This window comes from Schistocerca piceifrons, chromosome 8, assembly GCF_021461385.2.
Source record: "Schistocerca piceifrons isolate TAMUIC-IGC-003096 chromosome 8, iqSchPice1.1, whole genome shotgun sequence".
In the NCBI taxonomy this organism is placed as follows: Eukaryota; Metazoa; Arthropoda; class Insecta; order Orthoptera; family Acrididae; genus Schistocerca; species Schistocerca piceifrons.
In genome coordinates, this window is record NC_060145.1 from 342,795,504 (window position 1) to 342,820,472 (window position 24,969).

The 24,969-nt window shown below is 39.8% G+C and overlaps 1 protein-coding gene across 2 annotated transcripts in view; it reads left to right on the top strand.

The window, feature by feature from the left end:
- Positions 1-413: 413 nt before the first annotated feature.
- Positions 414-24,969, top strand: part of LOC124711221 (peregrin) — a 256,431-nt gene continuing 231,875 nt past the window's right edge. For both annotated transcript variants that reach the window (XM_047241178.1, XM_047241180.1), the window contains exons 1-4: positions 414-798; positions 875-1,092; positions 17,229-17,362; positions 22,339-22,516. In XM_047241178.1, coding sequence (XP_047097134.1) covers positions 621-798; positions 875-1,092; positions 17,229-17,362; positions 22,339-22,516 — 708 coding nt within the window. In that variant the 5' untranslated portion in view covers positions 414-620. The remainder of the gene's footprint in view (positions 799-874; positions 1,093-17,228; positions 17,363-22,338; positions 22,517-24,969) is intronic.

Consider the following 24,969-nt stretch of genomic DNA (forward strand, 5'->3'; position numbering starts at 1 on the left):
ACATGGCCTACTATTACTATTTTTTTTATAATATTGGTAGCTGTGCACTGATTTGTTTAGAAAGAACACTCGAATTGTCATATAAAATATAAATAAAGTAAAAAAAAATGAATTGACAGACTCTGTATGCTTGTGACCTTATCAAAGATTGACCGACGGAGTAAGAAACAAATAAATACAATGAATTTGATTTAACTTTGAAACACGTGCCAGTAGAAATTCGTTAAAATGTAAGCATATGATCTAAGAAGGATTGCATAATAACTCAGAAAACAGAAAGTGGTCACTGGAATACTCGTGCGGGAATGCATGTACAATTCTTAAATACTTGTGTGAACTGGGAAGATGTAAAGTAGCTGTTCCCATGAAATCTTTGGAAATGGTTATCGATTTTGTTTGATGCTAAAACAAAACATGGCGGGGTGTTGGTGGCTGTGATGGAAGACGGGAATTTTGATAGCAATGAGTTGTTTGTTTATGTTATTTGTTCGTTAGAGATTTAAAAACAGTAATGACAAACAAAGATAAAGACGTATTGTTCTAATCGATAATCATTTCACCACAGCGGGATTGCAATTTGGTGCTTTCTTTTATTTTGTTTGTTATTATATGTCAGTACCATGGGTCTCGATTTCGATGTGTTGGAATTTTGTAGGAAGTTACGAACTTCCAAACAACCACCTTATGAATGTCCTCTTCCTGAATGTGGTAGAGTTTACAAAAGTCTTTGTGGTTTGCAGTACCATTTGGTGAATTTCGACCATAATGCTTCATCGCCGCAGACTTCCATACCTACTGGTAATTAAGATTTATCAAAATTTACACAGAAATTACGGTTTTTTTGAGCTGGTTATGAAGTTCGTTTTTGTTGCAGGAAGGAAAAAAAGCCGGGGATCTCATATCACTCGTACTCCAACAGCAACGTCGGATTTGCTCACCACCCCAACAAGAGAGGGCCTCACATATGCAGAAGCTCAAAAAATGGTTGAATTTGAGGTCGACGGAAAAATTAGTAGAGTTAGTATCCATGAACCACTACCGATTTTATCGAAGGAGGAATACGAAGAAACATTTGGAAATAATGAAGATATGGTGAGAAGTTTTTACATTCTGCCAAGCATTGTTTAAGCCATTGCTATAGAACGCATAATGAGGGTGGTTGAGCCATCTCATTGTCATTGAACCACCCTAAGATGTCAACTTCCTAAAGGAGACATGAAGCTGTTCATTGTCGTTTGCAGTTGGAAAGCGATTTATGAGCTTTCATTGTTCTACGTTTAGAATTTTATTTTATGAACTTAATTGTCGATTACGTTTGCGTATTTTCCTTTTGTCATATACTTAATTACATTTTTTTGTCTTGTTACACTTGGGCAAGATTCCCAGTGGTGCACTTTGTAACCAGTGTTTGATAGAAGTCGGCTGCTCAAGATAACCTTTAATATGATATCAGATTGGAGAAATTGAATCTAAAATAAAATAATTTTGTCTTGAGCAGTTTTAACTCGTATTTGGTTCACAGTACAGAAAATATTCTAAAACAGCAGCATTTTATTCTGGATCTCATACTTTGTTCAGTGCTTATGTAATGAATTCTGGTTTCATGTATGACTTCTGTAAGTTATTGCCATTTGATTCACTGTTGACAAAGAGAAGTGGCTTGGATGGCCGCCTATTAACTTTTATTTATTAATATGGGACAGGAAGAAATCACAAGATTCCAGCTGAATTTATATATTTGCAACCCTGTTGTCACCACAATACATGTTGTATATTTCTTAACACATTGGCAGTTGGTAAATGGTATAATATATTGAAGACCGAATGAGGTTCGGAAGCATTCATTTGAGGTCAAAGAGGTTATTTTACATGTGTCATAATGCTATAGAAAACAAATAGGAAAAATGTTAGGTCTGGCCAGGGATGCAAAGTTCAGTGGTCATTCTTCGTACACATCATCTGTGTGTAGAATTTTTTTTTGTTTTTTGCATTCAGCATGTAAAGTGAGATTTCAAGAATTGTTTCTGGTTTGCTGCTGTGCCGTTTCTTAACATAACTGATTTTGAAATATTGATTCTTGATGTCATCAAAATGGCAGACATGAACCACTCAGTAAAACCCAGTATGTGTAAAATACACGTTGTAACAAGAAGTATAGCTTTCTGTGATATAACGTTCAGTGGTTTCCCCAACCCTCCACCCACCCCCTCACTCCTCCCCCTCCTCTTCCTCTCTCAAGGCATCATCATTACCCACAACTAATGCCACTATTGGTAGGTTCAGCTGACTCCTAATTTTATGTTGTGATTCTTCTGTTGTATGCAAATATAGTTCAAGTAATATTGGGTCTAGTAAACAACACAGGCCATTCGTAGGCATAATTCTTTGAAGTGTGATCTATGTTACACAGATGGTCTGTTGGAGAGCTTTTTGTTTTGTGTGTATGTTCTATATTTTTTATTAATATGCCATCAGTGTTGACTTAGATTGTGTTGTTTGCTAGACTACATGGGTCGTTAGAGACGGTGATCCATTGGCAGGATCTGTAGTATAGAGTGTGTTTTATGATAGACTTATACTTTTTTTATTGGAATTGTGGGTTACAGACTTATGTGAAGACCTATGCCTAGGTTTGGTTGAAAAGTTATATTTTGCTTGAGAGTTGGCAAACCCATTGAATGGATCACTACTATTTATTATCATTATTTAGTTTTCCGTGCATTGCACATTCTCTGCACAGGCCTATATTTATGTCCATGGCCAATATCCCTACTTTCAGATATTTCTGGAATTAATAAACAATGCAATTCTGTACTGACAAACTGATGACATACATATATTAAAGCCTAAAGAATACTTCTCCAAATCACAACCAAGCTATAACCTTCCAATCTAACCTAGCACTCAGTCTGTGCTGTACTTCTGTCTGTCACCTCAACCTACATTACACCTATCTGGAAAAAAGCACAGGTGACTCCTGTATAAAAGGGTAGAAGTACGAACTTTCAAAATAACGGGCCAATATCCTTTACATAAGTATGATTTAGAATTCTTGAATGTATTCACAGTTTGAATACGATAAATTACAGAAAAGCTTATACCCACAAACCAGCACAGGTCTGGAAAGCAATGCTTGTGTGAATCTGAGTTTGTCCTGTTCTCACAAGGTATCAAGCAAACCATGAATGAAGGCAACAGGCAGCCATATTCCTAGGTTTCTGGAAAGCATTTGATACATAGCAAACTGTTAGTGAAGGAGAAAACATATGGAATTGGTTCTCAGATATGTGAGTCTCTTAAAGATTTCTTAAGTAATTGGTCAAGAGACACGTGTACAGTCAGGAGTGCTCCAGGGAAGCATGGTAGGACAGCTGTTGTGATAAATGATCTGACAGATAGGGGAATTGTAATCTGTGATTGCCGATAGCACAGTGATATACAGGAAAATATCATTGTTGAATGACTGTAGAAGGTTACAGAGTGATTTATATAGAACTTTCCTTTGGTGTGATAAATGGCCGCTTTCTCTAAATGTATGAAATGTAAGTTAATGCAGATGAGTAGGAGAAACAATCCTGTAATATTTGAATACAGTATTAGTTGTGTGATGCTTGACACAATCATATTGATTAATGGAAACAGTAGCTCATCTATAAAGGAAACTTGAGTGTAAAACACAAGTGTGGTCCATTCTTGAGTACTGTTTTGGTCGTTTGAAATCCCCACTATGTCTCATTAAAGGAAGACAAGGCAGTGCAGGTGTGCGTGCGCGCACGCACCTATATATACAGGGTGAAGCGAAATTCGCACACTTGGGCTTCACAGCGCGACTCCTCACACACCATCGATAAAAGAGTCTCTCACAAAATTTTGGCCGGTGAGTACATCCGGCAGAAAAAGGATGTTAAAGAGTGGCAGTCTGGCAACACTGTAACCACATGTATGGTAATAAGTCTGTCACCATGTATTAGTCATGCTATACAGTTGGTGCAGTGGATAGAGTTTTGGGTTAGCATGCAGGAGGTCAAGGGTTCGATCCTGGGTTGGGACACATTTCTTTTATGTGCTGATTTCATTCTGACATTTCATACTGTAATATACGATGTTCCTTAGGTCGCACATATCTTAAATTTACAACATTTTGTAACACTGAACATAACAAGACGTGGTTAGGCAAATAAGAAATAGACGGTTGAAACGAATGACCTGTCATAGGACAGAATAACTACAAAGACAATGTCAATTTTGAGTTGCTAAAGATGGTAGCACAATACAGTAACACAACATGTACTTGTCATTTATACTAGATGTAAAATGAGCGCTCAGATGCCGCACATTACAAATCAGTGACAATAATAATGTCCATATTGATGACCACATGACCTTCACAACAGATTATGTTATCCTCAGAACAACAGATGCTCAAAGTGACATCCCTGCACGTCCAAGCATTGCACAACCCACCAGATCATACAGCTCTGGACCCTTCACAGCAAAGCTGCGTCCACAGTAACAAGAGCAGCGTGAACACGTGCAACCAATTCTTCCACATTCATGGGTGGAGTAGACTACGTGTGCTCCTTCAGGTGTCCCAACAGGAAGAAATCCAGGCGATTTAGTTCAGGTGAATGTGGTATACAACTGGGCCTCCACATCCGGGCCATTTCCCTGAAATGTTCTATCCAAATACTGTTGCACATTAATTCCAGAGTGCGGAGGTGCACCATTATATTGGAACCATATCCTCCACTAAACATGTAGTGGAACATCTTCCAGCGACACGGCAGGTAGTTTGAGAGGAATGCATGATGCCTTTGTGCAGTCAACCGGTCAGGCAACATGTAAGAGTCCAAACACCTGTCGCTCAATATTCCAGCCCAGACGTTTATACCAAAGTGAACTTGATATCTACGGTCGCGGGTGATGTGCAGATTAACCTCAAACCAATGGTGGACATTGTGCATATTTAAGACACCCTCACAAGTAAATGCTGCTTCATTCAACCATATTACAGTTTTCATGAAGTCATTCTTGGTTTCCTGTTGTTATTGGAACCATTCACCGAATTGCATCCACTAATAGCGATCTGCAGGAAAGCATAATGACAGGAGTGCAGCCCATGCTCATGCAGCACATTAACAACTGTGTGTTGCAAGCCACACAGCTGCCTTGCTATGCTACGTGTAATTTGCTGAGCTGCTTCTTGGTGCATGACCTCAAGAATAGCTTAGTCAGTAGCTTGAGTGCAGCGAGTCCATGGGCGACCTCTGTCACACGATGATGGAAAGAGGGAACCTGACTCTCAAAGACGCAGCTGCAGATTACGAAACACATTTTTACCTGGATGGCGTTGCCGAGGATATCTAGCACCATGTTGATGAGCGGCAATACCAGCCTGGTTATCAAATGTACCAAGGACCAGAAGCATATCCACGTATTCATCATTTGTGTATGCCATACATCTGCCGCACTGGTTTAGAAGTTTATAATGAGAAAATTAGATATGTGTACACATGTACATTGGAGTCAGTCACCAGCGCATTACTCCGCTTGCAACTAGTCCCTGTCTGGTGGGCAGCGCTTACAGTATAAACACGCCATCAGTACTGTGCACTGTTTCACCTAACGCGCATTATCCCTCCGACAGATATTGTTGTGCATGATTCATCCCAACACTGCTAATTGTGAAATGTTTGGTTTCGAATTACACTGTTTCCCTTATGGTAATAGGCATGATGTTTCCACAGTCTCATCGACAGAATAATAATAATAATGAATTGAGATACACTATGTGATCAAAAGTATCCGGGCACCTGGGTGAAAATGATGTACAAGTTTGTGGCACCCTCCATTGGTAATGCTGGAATTCAATATGGTGTTGGCCCACCCTTAGCCTTGATGACAGCTTCCACTCTCACAGGCATACATTCAATCAGTTTCTGGAAGGTTTCTTGGGGAATGGCAGCCCATTCTTCATGGAGTGCTGCACTCAGCAGAGGTATCTAAGTCGGTCACCGAGGCGTGGCACGAAGTCGGCGTTCCAAAACATCCCAAGGGTGTTCTGTAGGATCCAGGTCAGGACTCTGTGCAGGCCAGTCCATTACAGGGATGCTACTGTCATGTAACCACTCAGCCACAGGCCGTGCATTATGAACAGGTGCTCGATGCAATCACTATCCCTGAATTGCTCTTCAACAGTGGGAAGCAAGAAGTTGCTTAAAACATCAACATAGGCCTGTGCTGTGATAGTGCCACACACAACAACAAGGGGTACAAGCCCCCTCCTTGAAAAACACGACCACACCATAACTCCACTGCCTCCGAATTTTACTGTTGCCACCACACACACTGGTAGATGACTGACGTTCACCTGGCATTCACCATACCCACACCCTGTCATCGGATCATCACATTGTGTACTATGATTCGCCACTCCATACAGTGTTTTTCCACTGTTCAGTTGCCTAATGTTTACGCACCTTGACCAAGCGAGGTGTCGTTTGGCGTTTACTGGCATGATGTGTGGCTTATAAGCCGTCGCTCGACCACGAAATTCAAGTTTCCTCATCTCCCGCCTAACTGTCATAGTACTTGCAGTGGATCCTGATGCAGTTTGGAATTCCTGTGTGATGTTCTGGATAGATGTCTGCCTATTACACATTACGACCCACTTTAACTGTTGGGGGTCTCTGGCAGTCAACAGACGAGGTCAGCCTGTATACTTTTGTGCTGTACGTGTCCCTTCATGTTTCAACTTCACTATCACATAGAAATAGTGGACCTAGGGATTTTTAGGAGTGTGGAAACCTTGCGTACACATGTATGACACAAGTGACACCCAATCACCTGAACACATTCGAAGTCGGTGAGTTTCGCGGAGCGCCCCATTCTGCTCTCACTATGTCTAATGACTACTGAGGTTGCTGATATGGTGTAGGGGGCAGCACAAATCACCTAATGTGAAAAATGTGTGTTTTCGGGGGTGTCTGGATACTTTTGATTACATAGTGTATGTACTAGACAGTATGCGGTTACCAGACTCAGTCTTGAAAGGCATAATTAGTGGGACCATGGTGATAACACATGTAAATAGTACCCAAGTTTGGACGTTATTTGCAAAGCACATTGCTAGTCCTGCTGGTAACGTAAGGGCCTAACAAAATGTAATGGACCTGTACAAGGCAAGAATAATAGTTCGTAATAATGAATGGGACTGTTGGAGGAGGGTACAAAGGAAACAGGTTTCACATCTAGTGGGAGAAGTGGTGCGAATAAATTCATGCCCACGACGTGGAAAGGGCTTCTTTCAAAGCTGACCAATTTTCCATTTCTATGATTATAGTATGTAAGTGCAAATGTTTTCTAGAGGACCCACTGCAATCGCTTCTGATGATTAAGGTGCCAGATACCATACCACCAGGAGTACATTTATCAAATAAAAAACATATGCCTTAACCCAGGATCAAACCATCGACCTCTTGCATGCTAACCCAAAACTCTATCCACTGCACCAACTGTACATCATGACAAATATGTGCTGACAGGAAGTTACCATGCAAGTGGTTACAGTGTTGCCAGATTGGCAGTCTTTAACATCCTTTTTCTGCCGGATGCACTTGCCGGGCGAAATTTCTGCTCCATCTATCTGTATTTTGTAAGTATTGATCAATAAAAATTTTAAAAATCGCATTTTTAAGAGTTTTTACAAATTATTTATGTGGCTTCCTCATCACAAATTTTATGACTATTTTACAGTATATTATTTGGTTATTGTGTTATTCATTGGTGCAATTACAGTGGGCAATTTTTTGTGTGTAAAGTGTGTGCCATATTTACCATTTAATTTCTAGTGTAATCTGAGCATGTTGGCAACACACTGTTTTCAGCTCTCTTTCGTTTGTTATTAACACACCTGAACTTGCACATAAATCATTCTGCTTAGGGTTGTGTGTGTGGGACTTGAAGATTTTATTATATACAGTGTAAGTGAGGGAATGCAGTAGTGAAAGGATCGGATGAATGGACTGTAAAAACAGACAAGAAGATTGTGTCTAAGAAAAGTGGAAAAATGCTTCACGATTGTTAGAAATCTAGCTGAGTTATTGCAGAAATATCTTGGTCCTCAAGTAGCTGTGGTACGTCACATTCATTGCGAAGGAGTTATACTCTAGTATGTACGACACTCGTTGTGTGTGTGATGTGTGTGTGTGTGTGTGTGTGTGTGTGTGTGTGTCATGACTGCTAGATGAAACTGTTCCTTTGACACCTCTTGGTCAGTCATACGCTTTCAAATGGCTATCATCAGTTGATTGGTGTGCAGTTCCTATTTCCCAAGTGCTGCTGTTGTTGGATCATCCTTGTCGACATGCAAATTCAGCCTGGCTACCCATGTTCATTGAGAAGCAAGTGCCAAAACAAATGATCTCTTTTCAGAAATGCATTGTAGGCTTACAGTGTGAATCGTTTTTAGTAGACTTGCCGTAGAGTACATCCATATACCAGGTGTACCAGTATGAAATGAGCGTTAAGATACAAATGTGTCGATAGGGAACATTTGTTGTGAACAAGCCTTAATTTTTTTGTGTGGTTGGTATGACATCTGTCAAAGATATTTAGTATACATCATCTCATGGAACAAACATCATCATATGTTTTCATCGTGTTAACAATGTCGAATTTTGTACCAGAAAGTGATGATTTGCGGAAAGCATTAATTTTTCATTTTCATTTGAAAAAACAGTGCTGCAGAGTCGGATTGAATGCTTGTCGAGGCATGTGGTGATCATGCTGTATCAGAAGCAACATGCAAAAGATGGTTTCAACGGTTTGGAAATAATGATTTTGATCTAAGAAATGAAGTACGTGGAAGACCACCAAAAATGTTCGAAGATGCCGAATTGCAAGCAATATTGGATGAAGATGATACTTTGAGTCAGAAGCAAATGGCAGCAACGCTAAATGTTGCACAACAAACAATTTCTGACTGTTTGAAAGCTATGGGAAAGATCCAAAAGTGTGGAAAATGGGTGCCACATGAATTGAATGAAAGACGGATGGAAAACTGAAAAACCATTTGTCAAATTTTGCTTCAAAGAAATGAAAGAAAATCGATTTTTCTTCAAATTGTTACTGGCGATGAAAAATGGATTTATTTTAAGAATCCTAAATGGGAAAAACCATCAACTGCAAAACCAGATTGATTCGGCTAGAAGACAGTGCTCTGTGTTTGGTGGGGTCAGAAAGGTGTGGTGTATCATGAGCTTCTAAAACCCGGTGAAACTGTAAATACTAATTGGTACAGACAACAAATGATCAATTTGAACTATGCATTGTTCGAAAAAAGACCAGAATGGGCCAGAAGATATGGCAAAGTAATTTCTTTACATGACAATTCACCTGCACACAAAGCAAAACTGGTTCAGGATACAATCAAAACACTTGACTGGGAGCTGCTACCCCATCTGCCGTATTCACCAGACTTGGCACCTTCCAACTACCATTTGTTTTCATCAATGGGACATGCATTGACTGAGGAACACTTCGATTCCTACGAAGAAGTCGAAAATTGGGTGTCTGATTGGGTCGCTTCAAAAGACAAACATTTCTATTGGTGTGGTGTCCACAAATTGCCTGAAAGGTGGTCAAAATGTATAGAAAGCAATGGTCAGTACTTTGAATAAAATGTTTTTACTTTTCAATTCAAAATTAGTGTTTCATTTTCACAAAAAAACGCTCATTTCATACTGGTACGCCTGGTAGATACTCTGTCAGCCACTGTACGGCGCATTGTGGAGAGTGTTTTTTACCACTACCAGTCAATTCCTTTCCAGTTCCACTTGTAAATAGAGTGAGGGAAAAATGTCTTTTTATATCCCTCTGTATGAGCCTTAGTTTCTCGTATCATTGTTGTCCTTACACACAGTGTATGTTGGAGGCAACAGAATCGTTCTGCAGTCTGCTTCAAAATGCCTGTTCTCTAAATTTTCTCAGCAATGTTTCTTGAAAAGAACGCTGCCTTTGCTCCAGGGATTCCTATATGAGTTCCCAAAGCATCTGTGCAACACTTGCATGTTTTTTGAACCTACCAGTAACAAATCTAGCAGATCTCATCTGAATTGCATCAATGTCTTCCTTTAATATGGCGTGCTGTGGATCCCAAAGACTCGAGCAGCACTCAAGAATAGGTCACACTAGTGTCATATATGCAGTCTCCTTTACAGGTGACCCACACTTTCCTAAAATTTTCCCAATAAACCGAAATCAACCATTCGCCTTCCCTGTCACAGTCCTCGCATACTCATTCCATTTCATATTGCTTTGCAACATAACATTCAGGTATCAAGAGGTGTGACTGTGTCAAGTGGGACACTACTAATGCTGTACCTGAACATAAGAGTTTGATTTTCCTGCTCATTCGCATTAACATATATTTTTCTACATTTAGAACTAGCTGCTATTCATCACACCGTCTAGAAATTTTGCCTAAGTCATCTTGTATCCTTCTCCAACTACTCAGATTTGAAGCTTTACTGTACACCACAGAATCATCAACAAACGACCACAGATTGTTGCCCATCCTCTCCGCCAAATCATTTATGTGTTTAGAGAACAATAGCGGTCCCATCACACTTGTCTGCGGCACTGCTGACTATACCTTTCGCTCTGATAAACACTTGCCACCTAGCACAACATACAGGGTTCTGTAACTTAATAATTGTCTTCAAGCCACTCTCATATCTGTGAACCGATTCCATATGCTCATACCTTTATTAGCAGACTGCAGTGGGGCACAGTGTCAGATGATTTCTGGAAATCTATAAATACATAATCTGCCTAATGCCCTTCATTTCAGCCATAGTTTACAGTACATCATGCAAAAAAACAGCAAGCTGAATTTTGCATGAGCAATGATTTCTAAAGCCATGCTGATTTAGGATATAAGATCTCAGTCTCATGAAAATGTGTGATATTCAAACTGAGAATATGTTCAAGAATTCTGCTGTAAACAAATGTTAGAGATATCTGTCTGTAATTTTGCAGGTCTGTTTTTTTATTCTTCTTATATACAGGAGCCACCTGAGCTTTTCAGTTGCTTGGGACTTTGCACTGGGCAAAAGATTCACAATAAATGCAAGCTAGGTAAGGGGCTAGTACCGTACAGCACTCTTTATAAAACTGAAGGGGCATCCCATGCAGTCCTGTTGACTTATTTGCCTTCAAATCTTTCAGTTGTTTCTAAAAGCCACGAATGCTTGATCAGTGCTCAAATGACAGTATGTTTGTACAATTCTCCAGCATGAACAATTTTTTGAATGTGAAATTTAAAATTTCCTTTTGATATCTACAACTTTCGCACTGGACTCATCAACAAGTAAGTGGATGGAAGTCTTGCACCCCCCATTGCGATTTTACATAGAACCAGAATTTTATCGGGTTCTCTGCCATTCTTTTGCTAGGGTGTAATGGTGGTAGTTATTGTATGCTTCATACGTAGTAGATCTCACAGACACACAAATATCTAGTAACCTTTGCTTGTTGTCATGTGCTTTCGGTTTTGAACTGAAAGTGCAGTAGCATCTGCTTTGTTAACATTTTCTGAATTTCGTTATTAAACCTGCTGTAAGGACAGATCCATCACGTTGGGTACACTAGGAGGTGCCTTGGAAGCAGAACTCGTGGGCGAATCAATCGTCACCTGAGGTGGCCCATGTGATGCCATTCTCCGCCACGACTAATCCATAAGGCAGCAGCATGAAGGTGACTGACCGTAGTCAAAAGCGCATTCAGCTGTTTGCAAACTGTAACCATCTCCTCCTGTACCTCCGAACAGATGCACACGTCCTACCTATCTTAGCAACATTAGCTGAAGAAGTAAACTGGAAAAGTAGACAGAATCCTAGATATGCAACTTTCTGCTCTTCTGATGTGTTACCAATGGACGATGATGTCGTAATGAGCTATGTAATTGGTTGTTCAGAAGAAATGAAAATTGTGCTACAGACTGTGAGATTAACCCTCTTAAACAGAAAAACATGCACAAAATTTAAGAAATATACTACAAGGAAAATCACAGGAAAAGATAAAACATCTACGGTAACTAGCTACTGTGTTGATCTGTATCAGCCAAGAGCTGCGGCTTCAAGTAGTTGAAATATAAACCCAGGTAAAAAAAAAAGTACTCGACAATAAATCAATTGTCTAGCAAAGTTTAGAAGCTCTTTGCCTTACATTTCAAACCCTGAACCCATGTAGGAAATACCAATTCACGGAACACTGGGAAGAAATAAAGTCAAGACGAACAAAGTACAAATTTGTGAGAAATAACTAACAGAAAAGTGCATAAGCAAGCATGCCTTTCTATATCTAAATTTGTTGTAAAATGCTTGAACAAAATCAAAAATTGTTTTCCCACTTGCTATAAAATGTAATTACTTTGACTCAGAAATATTGATAGTGCATTACATTTACTCAACGGCAGCAAACATTTTAAATATTGAAGTGTCAATTTTTTTTTACTTGGAGTTTGGATAAGCCTAACTTAAAAAAAAAAATTTGCACAGGAAAATATTGCCCATTCTGATTGCACCTTTCATAAGTACAATGGCCAAATAATGTACCAAACAATTTACAAAGTGTGATTGGAAAGTTTTAAGAATGGGCTTGTAATTGTACAGTGGTGTTACGTACATGCTACTGTGATGCATCTCCTTCAAAATAGTCCCTTTCTGACTGAACACACCAACGCCAACGGTGTTTCCACTTTTGAAAAAATTCCTGGAATTTTTTTTTCTGGAGTGTGGTTAGGACGCTCTCCATCTTAGCCTGGATGTCTTCAGTCGAGTCAAATTGCTTCCCTTTCTGTGAAAATTTCAGTTTAGGAAACAGGTAGTAGTCTGCAGAGGCCAAATCGGGGGAATACGGCAGTTGTGGAAGCACAGGGATTATGAATTTGGTCAAAATAAACGATGGAGAAGGCACGATTAGCTGGAGCATTGTCATGGTGTAGCACCCAACTCCTGTCTTTTCACAATGCAGGCCTTTTCTTCCACACCTTTTTGTGCAAACGTTGAAGGACACATTTGTAGTATTCCTGGTTAATTGTCTGTCACCCAGGGGTAAATTTACGAAGCACAATAATGGTAAAATTGGAAAAATGTCACCAACATTGTCTTCACCTTCGACCAACTTTAGCATGCTTTTTTTGGTCATGGTGAACCTGGTTTCAGGATAATATCCATATACCCATGATTCGTCTTCAGAAATTACCCTATTTAACAAATCTGGATCAGTTTTTGTCCGATTAATCAATTCTTGGCACACTTCAAGTCAGTATTGTCTCTGGTCACTGGACAACACTTTTGGAATGAATATTGCGGACACTCGACGCATTTTCAGACCTTCAGTTAAAATTGACTGAACTACATAGAAACTTAAATTAAGCTCATCAGCCATCTCTCTAATTGTAAGTCTTCGATTAGAGCGCACTAAGTTACAAGCTTTCACGACATTTTCATTCGCTCCTAAGGTGGAAGGACGGCCGGACCGTAGTTCATCTCCAAATGATTTGCGGCCATTTTTAAAACTGTTGACCCTGATAAAAACATTTGACTGACTCATACAATTATCTCCAAAAGCTGTTTTTAATAGTTTGTAAGTCTCAGAAGTTGATTTCCTGGTTTTAAAACAAAATGTTACACAAACTCGTTGCTTCGTTTTTACGTTCGTTTTCATGCAGACAGAATGCAGCAACAAGCCCTAACAGACACGAACTCAATCATCTGCCACAACGAACTGAATAAAGGAAACGTAGTTTACTGTGAGAGGGCGTTCAAGAACAAGGCAATGACTCACTCCCCACCCTCTGTGTACCTGCCCGCCAAACCAGTAAGCATTAGTGGATCCATTCTTAAAACTTTCCAATCACACCTTGTATAATATTCAGGAGGAGAGTTTTAGAGAAAATAATTTCTAAAGAATCAAAAAATTTCAGATTCATTTATGTTAAGAAATATTTGGGCAAGTTAAGAAGATAAGATATTAATGTCATTGCCGAAAGTTATAGTCTCATCCACAAATGATGGAGGTTCGTGCATGCTAAGTCACAGACAGGAATGATATTATTGATGATTCCAAGTGACAGTTGGGGTATGTGCAAACACGTGCTTTTGACTTCAAGGAAGCATATGTACTGCAAATTATGTCTCTTGCTTGCTTATGCAGAATTTACCACATACCATCACCATCAACGATAACAACTTGCAACAAACGAAATAGAAATTCATTACACAACTTGCTACGATCGTGTTTAATTCTTGGATTAGCTACAGCATTCAGAACAGAGCACTCAGAACACTACAGAGCACTCACTGGCTGCCGCAGTATGAGCGAAATAGGTGCACAGAACAAGCCTAAACTCGACCGCCATTGTTTGCGACTTCAAACTATAGTCAAGGTTCCATATTATCATTTATAAAGACAGTTAACATCCTATGACAATTCATATTTTCAAAACACAATTTTGAAGTTTGCAAAAAGTTACAAATTTTGTATTTTATTTTTCCAAATTAAAGGTGATACGTTGTTTTCAAGTTATATTAATATGAGAATATAGTTCTGAAAGGTGCATGTGTTACTCATGTCTGACGGTATTGTGGACAAAGTTTTAATTAAAAATAATTTCAGATCTCTATTGCTTGTAGATTTTTAATTACATGTTCTTATTTTCCCTTTCGTTAAGAAATTTCCATGAATACCATCATTTAAATAAGTATATAACATTTTAACCAATCAACAGACAATGAAAATATTTTAATTTTTTATATATATGTGGAACTTCAACACACACTTTTTTTCCAAATACTGAAATACTGATGTGACACATTCAGTGTTGACCTTTTTGTTTTGAGACAAAATTGGACATCTTCAGTACACTCCCCGTCTCCACTAGACCTATGTAGGCAAACACACAATCTAAGCTATCACTCATAAGAACTAAACAACATATTTTAAATAGAACATGACATGTACAACTGAAACACACAATAAAAACATTGAAGTTAGCATATTCAAGTTTTTAATATGTTTGAAGATATTAATACCAAGAACATTGCCTACTCAAAAACCCATATTCCTGTGGGAGAGTATTGTTACTTTATTGGATTTTATTCTAATAATGTTTTCGTGTTATTGCTGACAGCAGTTGTTGGTTGTTTGTTAAGGCTCATACCTTTACCATGTTAATGATGCCATAGGTCTACAGCTGCATTATCATGCTGTTAACTGGTACCGTCATACATTTATAGAATTGTCAGTGAAAATGCATCTATGAAGTTTTAAGAAAGTCCATTTATGTGATAAATGATGATGAAATTTTTAACATCGGCTTGTTGCACAATCCTCGAACATATTGTCAGTTTGAATATAATAAATTTCCTCAAGAGGGAAATGCTTCTGGTGCCAAATCAGCAGGGTTTTAGAAAGCATTGCCCATGTGAAACTCAGTTTGCCGTTTTTTCACATAAAATCCTGCAAACTATGGGTGAATAGCAACAGGCAGATTCCATATTCCTGGATTTCCATAAAGAATTTGACACAGTGCATTACTGCCAACTGTTAACAAAGGTACAAGCTTACAAAATAGATTCTCAGGTTTTTGACTGGCCTGAAGACTTCATAGAAAACAATATATTGTTCTTGACAGTGAGTGTTTATCAGAGACAAGAGTATTGTCAGGGGTGCACCAGGGAAGTGTGATAGGACTGCTATTATTTTCTATGTATGTAAATGCTCTGGCAAACAAGGTAAGCAGCAGGATGCAGCTATTTACTGAAGATGTTATGGTGTATGGGAAGGTGTCGTAATTGGGTGAGCGTAGGATGCTACGAGATGACTTGGACAAAATTTCTAGTTGGTGTGATGAACGGCAGCTAGCTCTAAATTTAGAGAAATGTAAGGTAATGCAGGTGAGTACGAGAAACAAAAAGTTGAAAATTAGCAGTGTGCTGCTTGACAGTCACGTCAATTAAATATTGAGGCATAACATTGCAAAGCAATATGAAATAGAATGAGCTTGTAAGAATTGTAGTAGGGATAACAAATATTTGACTTTGGTTTATTGGGAGAATTTTAGCAAAATACGATTCATCTGTAAAGGAGGCTGCACTTAGGACACTAGTGTGACCCTTTGTTGGAGTCTGTTTGAATGTTTAGGATCCACACGAGGTCAGATTAAAGGAAGATACCAAAGGAATTCAGAGGCAACCTGCTAGATTTGTTGCTGGTAGGTTTGAACAACATGCAAGTATTACAGAAGTGCTTGAGGAACTCAAATGGGAGTCACGGGAGGGAAGGCAACTTTCTTTTCGAGGAGCAGCATTGAGAAAATGTAGAGAACCAGCATTTGAGGCTGACTGCAGAACAATTCTACTACCGCTAACATACATTCTGCGTGAGGACCGTGAAGGAAAGATTAGAGCTTGTGTGGAGGCATATAAACAGTCATTCTTCCCTTGCCCTATTTGCGAGTGGAACAGGAAATGAAATGACTATATCCGAGTTGGCGTAAGTTGATCCCTGACAGTTGGAGATGGCAGCTTCACGGACCTACGTCAACTGATACTGTAATGCATCTTTGTAAACGTCTCTTTGGCAATGCCTCATTGTTGTCAGATCCCTGTAGACAGCTACTACTATTTGCGCTTGCAACCGTCAGTGCTTCGCAGTTGAAAGCTGGCAACAGGGCTGTGAGCTGTTGGGGATCATGTTATACTGTCTAGAATGTATTAGTGGTACAGGATACTGTCCACCACGTGCCGTACAGTGGCTTGTGGAGTATGTAAGTAGATGTAGATTCTTTTAATGTATTCCATTTGAATTTGTTGATAATCTTTTTATGTCTATTTATGTTGTTGCAATATATTGTAGAGCAGTTTTGATTTATTTATTTCTCAGTGTTCAGTATTGTGTATCATTCTGTCATTGGCAGTTAAATTTGACTTGTTGAAAAATAAAACTGATCAAAACAAGAAATTTAATTACACATTCCAGTATTCTTTGTGATTGATGACAATTTATTGTCTTTTCTGTTTGTAGTGTTTCATGTGTTAATGATGCAAATTTCTTTCTTTGATGTAAATCATCTGTTTGCTAAGGCTTAAAGTGTATGTACAGATATATTAGTTGCAACAGGAAGATTTTGTGTCACTCAGTTACTTGGTATGTTTTCTTAGTGTGGCACCCATGGCACAAATGATGGGAGAACTAGCGCTGCAGAAGAAAAAGTAAAACTACCAGAACCATGTTTCACAGTTCTTGATAACTACAACATAAGTGACGCACCACCACGTCCAAATTCGTACATCAGGTAAGTGAGAAATTATTTCAGTAATGCTATCATATACTGAATCTGTTTTTCTACTACATTGCCCCCTTCCCCTTTTTTTTCATTTTTTCTTTTGACTACAATGCTGTCCCTAGAAGATGTCCGATAAGTGGAATCAAATGTAGACTGCTAATGATTGATGTGAAAGTGACAGTATAGGAATCTTTTGGTATGTTATTCAATAATGTCTCCTTACTTTTATGTTCGATGTATTCTGTGCTTTTATCACATTAGTACCCCAGTCTAAAACATCAAGTGAGTGCACTTGCTGTCTTGAAAGTTGCCGTCTTACAGCAGGGGCACACTTATTCCTCCAAGCAGTCAGAAAGCAAGTTATCTCTGAACATCAGGCACAACTGTAAGAATAATATTTTTCAATGTCCACGTATACACCATGGTAATGCTGACAGTACTGCCATCTGACCATGAACATCTTGATCTGAAGATTGTTATTTGGTCAAAACTTATCACAAAAAGGAGTAAAGTGCAATATTGACTGCTTCAAGTTCATTTATTTGCTTCTATGCCATGGCTGTTAAAAATTCATAGACCCAACTGTGACAGTGAGTTCTCACAATTCTCCGATTACTTTCAAGAATGACATTCATAGATTAAAGTATGGTACTGAATCACCACCCCTAAAATCTTGGTTGTAGTGATGGTCTGATCTGTAATGCAGCCCAAGGTCTAAGTTAGGGTAAGAGGGTGACAATTTGGCTGCGATTTGGCTAAGACAATGAATGTAATATCGTAAAATTTGACTGAGATAACAAATTGACAGGTAGTGAAGCCTGCTGATTACATCCATTCCTCATTGGAAAAATGCGGGGGGGGGGGGTCCAAATGTAACTTTTACCCATTCATGAATAAGATATACGCCACTGAATAGTAATAATTTCTGTTCTAATAACTTCTAAGTTTGTTGGGCTTCATCACCTGTGTAAAGGTGTCATTTACTCTCCCTGGAGATGAAAATGGCAATGGTGTTCATTGCACTTTTAATGGCAGTAGTTGTATTTACTCTTGTGGTTGTTGCTCTATGTTTTGACTACCAAAGAATACCTTCCACAGACAGATTTTTTTTTAGTTCCATTTTCAGAAGTGCACTGTTTAATGTCAATTGAAACATTCTCTCATAATTTGTTGAAAATGCTTGTGTAGTGAATACTTGAGATTCTGGTAGTCACTATTTAGAAGACTGTCTGTGTTATTCTTCTCGAACAGCAGCAACATTTTCATTACACATTCTGCACGCAGATATCATATTTTTATATTGAACATGTGTATTGATGTGGCATTACTGTCACACAACTTTAAACTGAGGCCTCATTTGATTCAACACAATAATTATTGAATTTTAGTGATTACTAATACTCCTCTGCTCTACAGCCCTTGGAGGGCCTTGGCCTGCATCAAAATATCCTGCCATTCTATCCGATCCATGGCTTTCTGTCTCCATCCTCTGACACCCAGCTTTTTCATGTCTTCTTCAACTCCATCCACCCATCTCTTTCTGGGGCGTCCCCTCCGCCGTCTGCCTCTAGCCTTGCCATCAAAAATCCTCTTACATGCTCTGTCTTCTTCCATTCTGACCACGTGCCCTGCCCACCGTAGTCTTCGTATTTTAATGGTAGTAACAGTGTCAGGTTCTTCAAAAAGGTGTTGTAGTTCTGCATTCGTACGAATGCGCCAACATTCTTGCTCATATACTGGGCCTTATATTTTACGTAGCACCTTTCTCTCCCATATGCTAAGGATCCTTTCCTCATTTACAGTCATGGTCCACGTTTCGGCACCATACATAACAACTGGTCCTATAATTGTTTTGTAAATGAGGATTTTGGATTTACGTGATAGAAGCAAACTCCTAAGCATGAGTAATGCGGCAAAGTAACATTTGTTACCTGCTGCTATTCTGGCTTTTACCTCACTGCCAATGTCGTTTGTCTCAGTGAGTACCCAAGGTACTTGAAGTCTCTCATTCTTTCAAACTCCCTGTCGGCTATCCTGAGATTTGGTAGGTTTTGTTGGTTGGTCATTGCCATATACTTGGTCTTTTTGATGTTGACTGTCAGGCCAAGTTCCCTTGTACCTTTCTCCAGTTGTTGATTGGCTTTGCCTAGCACAGCAGTGTTTTGTGCGAGTAATGCCGCATCGTCAGAATAGGCTATGTACTAGAGTGAACGATTTAAGAAGGTTCCTCCTTCATTTAACTCTATCTTACTTATGACTTTTTCTAGGCAGAGGTTGAATAGCAAAGAGGAGATATTGTCACCCTGTCTAATTCCCTTCTTCACTTCCACTTCTCTGGAGGTTTCGCCCTGTATTTTTACTTTACAGTTGGTTTCGCTGAGGCTCATCATAGAAAGTTTAATGAGCTGCTTAGGTATTCCAGCCTCTTCCATTACATTCTTCAATGCCACTCTTGAGATGCTATCATAGGCTTGTTTAAAGTCGATGTAAAGCTGGTGTATGTTAATTTGATATTCGGAACCTTTTTCAAATAGTATGCGCAATGTGAATATCTGGTCAGTTGTTGACCTATTTCTTCTAAAGCCACTCTGATAGTCTCCAACTCTCTCTTCCACATATGGAGTAAGCCTGCTTGTTAGAATCTTGGAGAAAACTTTATATGTAGTATTTAGTAGGGAGAGTCCTCGATAGTTCTGGCAGTTTAATTTATTTCCTTCTTTATGTATGGGGCATATTATAGCTGTTTTCCACTCCTTTGGCATGCTCTCCTCTTGCCAGATATTCAGTATTGTTTTATGAATTGTTTTCCACAGCGTTTCCTCACCATACTTGAGAAGTTTGACCTGGATCTGATCTTCTTCAGGTGCCTTATTGTTTTTTAAGGTCTTAATGGCTTGCATCACTTCCCCCAGTGTAGGTTCTGGTGTTAAAACCTCTGGTCCATAGTAAATTAGTTCCACCTGTTCTTCTCGTTCTAACCCTTCTACTTCTGTGTTCAGTAACTCTCGGAAGTATTCTGCCCACCTGTCAAATATTTTATTACTCTCCCCTATCAAATCCCCTTCTTTGTTCCTACACATATTTGTTCTGGCTTGGAACCCGGTCTTTCCTTCTTTAATCTTTTGGTACATTTCACGACTTTGCTTCTCTTCTCCTAGCTGTTCAATTTCTTCCAGTTTTTTCTTTTCTAGTGCTCTTTTCTTCTGTCTGCAGACCCTCTTTGCTACACGGCACTTTTCATTATATTCATTCAGATTTTCTCGAGTTGTTCTCTGCAATAATTTCATTCGTGCTATATTACGTTCCTCAATTCTTCTGATACATTCTTCGTCAAACCAATCTTCCTTTCTTTGAGCCCGTTCATGTCCTAAAACCTCTCCAGTTGCCTTAAGGATTGCAGTCTTACATCGTTTCCAGATTACTTCTATATGTTCATTTGATGTGTCGGTCTCATTCTTAATCCTCTCTTCTATTTTCATCTGATATGCTCTCTGTATTTCTTCTAACTTCAGTTTCTTAATGTCAAACTTATTTTTTTTTGGTGGCCTTTTTGTTTACTCGATAGTGAGATCCTTTGTCTGTATTTAATTCTCACTAGATGATGGTCTGAATTGCAGTCAGCTCCACATTGGCTCCTAACATCCATTATGTCTAATCCGTATCTCCGATCAATCAATATATGGTCTATCTGATTTCCGGTTTGTCCATCTGGTGAAATCTATGTTTCTTTGTGTATTTTTTTTATGTGGGAAACATGTACTGCCGACAGTCATGTTTTTGCTTATAGCAAAATCTACAGCCCTAAGTCCATTGTTGTTTGATATTTCATGGAGGCTATGTCTTCTTATGGTTGGCTGAAAGTCCTCTCCTTTTCCTATTTTTGCATTCAGGTCTCCTATTAATATCTTGACATCGTGTTTGGGAGCCTGATCATACTGTTGTTCTACCTTGCTGTAAAACTCGTCCTTTTGTTGTTCATCTGCCTCCTCTGTGGGTGCATGTACATTTATGATTGTAATGTTGAAAAATTTTCCCCTTAATCTTAATATGGACATCCGTTCATTGATTGGTTGGAAGCACATCACCGCATGTTTCAGTTCTTTAGCGACCACAGAACCTGTTCCAAAGGTATTCATCCTCCCACCACTATAGAAGATAGTGAAATTTCCTGCATCCGTTATGTCACTCCCCTTCCACCTAATTTTTTGGTTAGCCATTATTTATATACTGTAGTTGTTTACTTGTGTTAGCAGCTGACGTAGGGCTCCAGCTTGGTATAGGCTCCACACATTCCATGTTCCTATGTACATATCTCTTATCCTTTTTTTGTTTGCTGGGGTCGTCATCGAAATATCCGTCCGGCTTATTCCTTTGCTAGCATTCGCAACAATTGATGTTTTACAGGGGGAGATCTGTCATCTTCCGCCCAACCATTTGGGGGGCTGCCCCTTACCTCTCGCAGGGTAGTTGGCTCCGTGTTCGGGGGAGCATCCTTAGCCTTTGTAGATCCCTCTGCCAACTGCAAGGCAGCAGGTGATTTGTATTGGGTTTACTCCCTTAGGGAGACTGGCTTCACTACGCCTCTAGAGCCCTTGCTGCTCTATGGTGTAGGATGTTAAGAATGATAAGGGAGAGGGATAGGCTTAGGATAGGATCGGACAGGAGACAGTAGATAGGTCGTTGTGGGACACACTTCGTCTGGCTCCTCCCCATTGGCCTGTCTGGCATGGGTGGCCCTGCTGTTAGTTACACTACCGCCGGCATAGCCCTCTGGATCCAGAGTGCACAAACCATCTCACCCGCACGGACAGTGCTACGTTAAGGCGGTGTCCCCTGAGGAGGGAATTTTAGTAATACTGTTCAGATTTATACCCATGTATCCTTCATTTGAGTTATTTATCAGTGAGTGCCCATTAACTTTTTTTATAGAGAACAATTTTATCCAGCAAAGAAAACATGCAACACTATGTTTTCCTGAATTACAGGTTCATTGAGCGATCAGCAGAAGAGATGGATGCGGAAGTAGAGTATGACATGGATGAAGAAGACTGTGCATGGCTTAGTATCATTAATGAGAGACGAGCAGCTGCTGGGCTTACAGATGTGCCTGTTGATACATTTGAGTTGCTAATGGATCGTTTGGAAAAGGAATCGTATTTCCAAGTGAGTTTTCTAATGCAGTAGTTTTAGATTTGGTTTTGCATTATAGTATATGTTAATATAAATAATTTCTGGTGTAAATTGTCATGATATATTCATTACATAGAGAGAAAATGTCAGTTACCAGTTTTGCTTTTCTACTAGCATGTTCTTTTGCTTCTTTAAAATTCTTATGGCTGTAGCCGTACATTTTCTGCATGCCACGTATTGATGTATCACCATTTTTACACCATCAGCATCATGTAAAATATTTAGTCACATTGTTTGAAACAAATTAAACTAGAACATTTCTTGGACTTGACAATAACACAGTCACACCTTGGGACAAACTCTCCAACACGATGATATTTGCTATAGCAAGAACAAACACAATTTATGGAATATAGTACTGTATAGAGCAATATGTAAGACACAGTTTGTGCATAGCACTGTACACTTTGACTGGACAACAGTAATATAGGGTACAGGATAGGCCGAACACTCGTTAGAAATCGCTTAAATAATCCTGTTTCCTTGGCGGCTCACCAGAGCGTGCCAGGGGACCAACCTATGTGGCCTCTATAAGTGGGCCTCTGAACTGTATGGATAAGCAACCTCTGAAATTACGTGTGTCATGAGTGAAGGTACATCACTCCTCCCTTGTAGGGGGTGGGACAACTACAAAGATTCGTACAAACACTTAAGCACAGAAAAATTGCATGGTACAGGAAAATATGTTTGGTACCGGAAAAAAAAGGCACTGTGACCAAAAAAGAAGTGGTTCTGTGAAAAAAGCACTGATCTCACAAGGCACTGAGATTATGAATCATTGAAAACACCAATGACGGTGCTGATGTCCATTTCATCACCTGATGACAGTGGCTGCTGCAGCACGTGATGGACAGGAGCCGGTGAGTAGGGGCGGGAAGGATGAGGGGAGGGGGGGATTTGGCATGCCATCTCCCCCCTTGTGAGAAGCCACAGGGCAGGATGGGGGTAGCGTCCCTGTAACAACGTCCTTGTTTGAGGTTAGTGGTGGCATCTGAGATGATGGTCGCACGGGACCCAGCAGTGGAGGCAGCAGCAGTGATGTCAGTTGTAGTGAGGGATGCACCGGCAATGGCAATCAAGGAGAGGGGCAGAGACAGGAACCAAGGACAGTGATCTACAGGCAACAACCCTCCTGCGTTGTGAACCAGACCACCTGTGACTCAGGAACAAGCATTGGCAGGGGTGGAGTAGACAGTGGACCATGCAGAACAGATACCACCATGCATGACCTCAATTAGTCCAAGTGACAAGACATCTCCCTGTGTAGGGTGCAGACAATGCACAGGTACTGGCCCCTGGCAATGCTTGATGATGTCAGGGGCCCAGTTTTCCAGACGGGCGCACTTGGCTATAAGCATTGTGGAGCCTGCAGACGCAGCGTCTGATGCTGCAGGTGGGGGTGCGTCCATGGTTGTCATCTGTGTAACAGCTCCCCTCCCATATACTACTATCCCGTCCCCTTCCCTGGCCCTTACAGATTGCTGCTTGCATCCAGTGTAATAGGTGCATTCCAGCCCGAGATGCTCTAGTTGAGGGTCGTGTGTGCATGACGTGCGCATGCTCGTGTATGTGAATGGTGTGTGTCTCTTACTGATGAAGGCTGTGGCCAAAAGCTGTATGTGAGTGTCTTTTAATTATGCCTATCTACAGCTTGGCATGTCTTCTTTATGGTAAGTACCAATCTGTCTTTTCTTACATTTTTGGTATTCCTACTTGGAGTTTCCATTTTTCTATTACTAAGGAACTGTTTATGTTGCTGTATTAGTGTAATACAGTATTTTGGCGTGTCATGACAAATGTATTCTTAACAATATGAACAGTCAGGTTACAATTGCATCATTGTTGTACATTGAGCAATATTTAGACTGTTACACATGCCAGGCCTCTGATGGTTGCTGCTCATTTCATTTAATAACACAGAAGATTGTTTAGTTGCTGACAGTTGAAGGATGAAAGGTAGTATTAATTCTCCATCCTGTTTGACTGTTTTAGCCTCTGGTGGAGGAAAAGCCAAACTTACAGACAACAAAATGTGTGTGGGCTGGGCAAATGTCCAAGTACTTGCAGAGTTTTTACTGCTAAAATGTATAATTTACCAATTAAAATATGGGGTGGGATGATACTCCTGATATTAAGAGGTAGTAAACGTTACTTAAACGGACATATATCATTCATTGCCTTTATTACTAAGAATGAAACGAAAGGAGAGAGAAGCATGGTTTTGTTTCACTAGCATTCCAACTCGCTCTACCAAGGAAGGGTAGCTATTTCTGACAGCTGGTTATCGTTTATAATGTTCTTTTTCTTTTTGCCACCTCTACTCTTCACTCTCAGTTCCCCTCTCTTGCACTCGTACAGCCCCCCCCCCCCCCCCCCCCCCCCACCCTTCTCTCTCTCTCTCTCTCTCTCTCTCTCTCTCTCTCTCT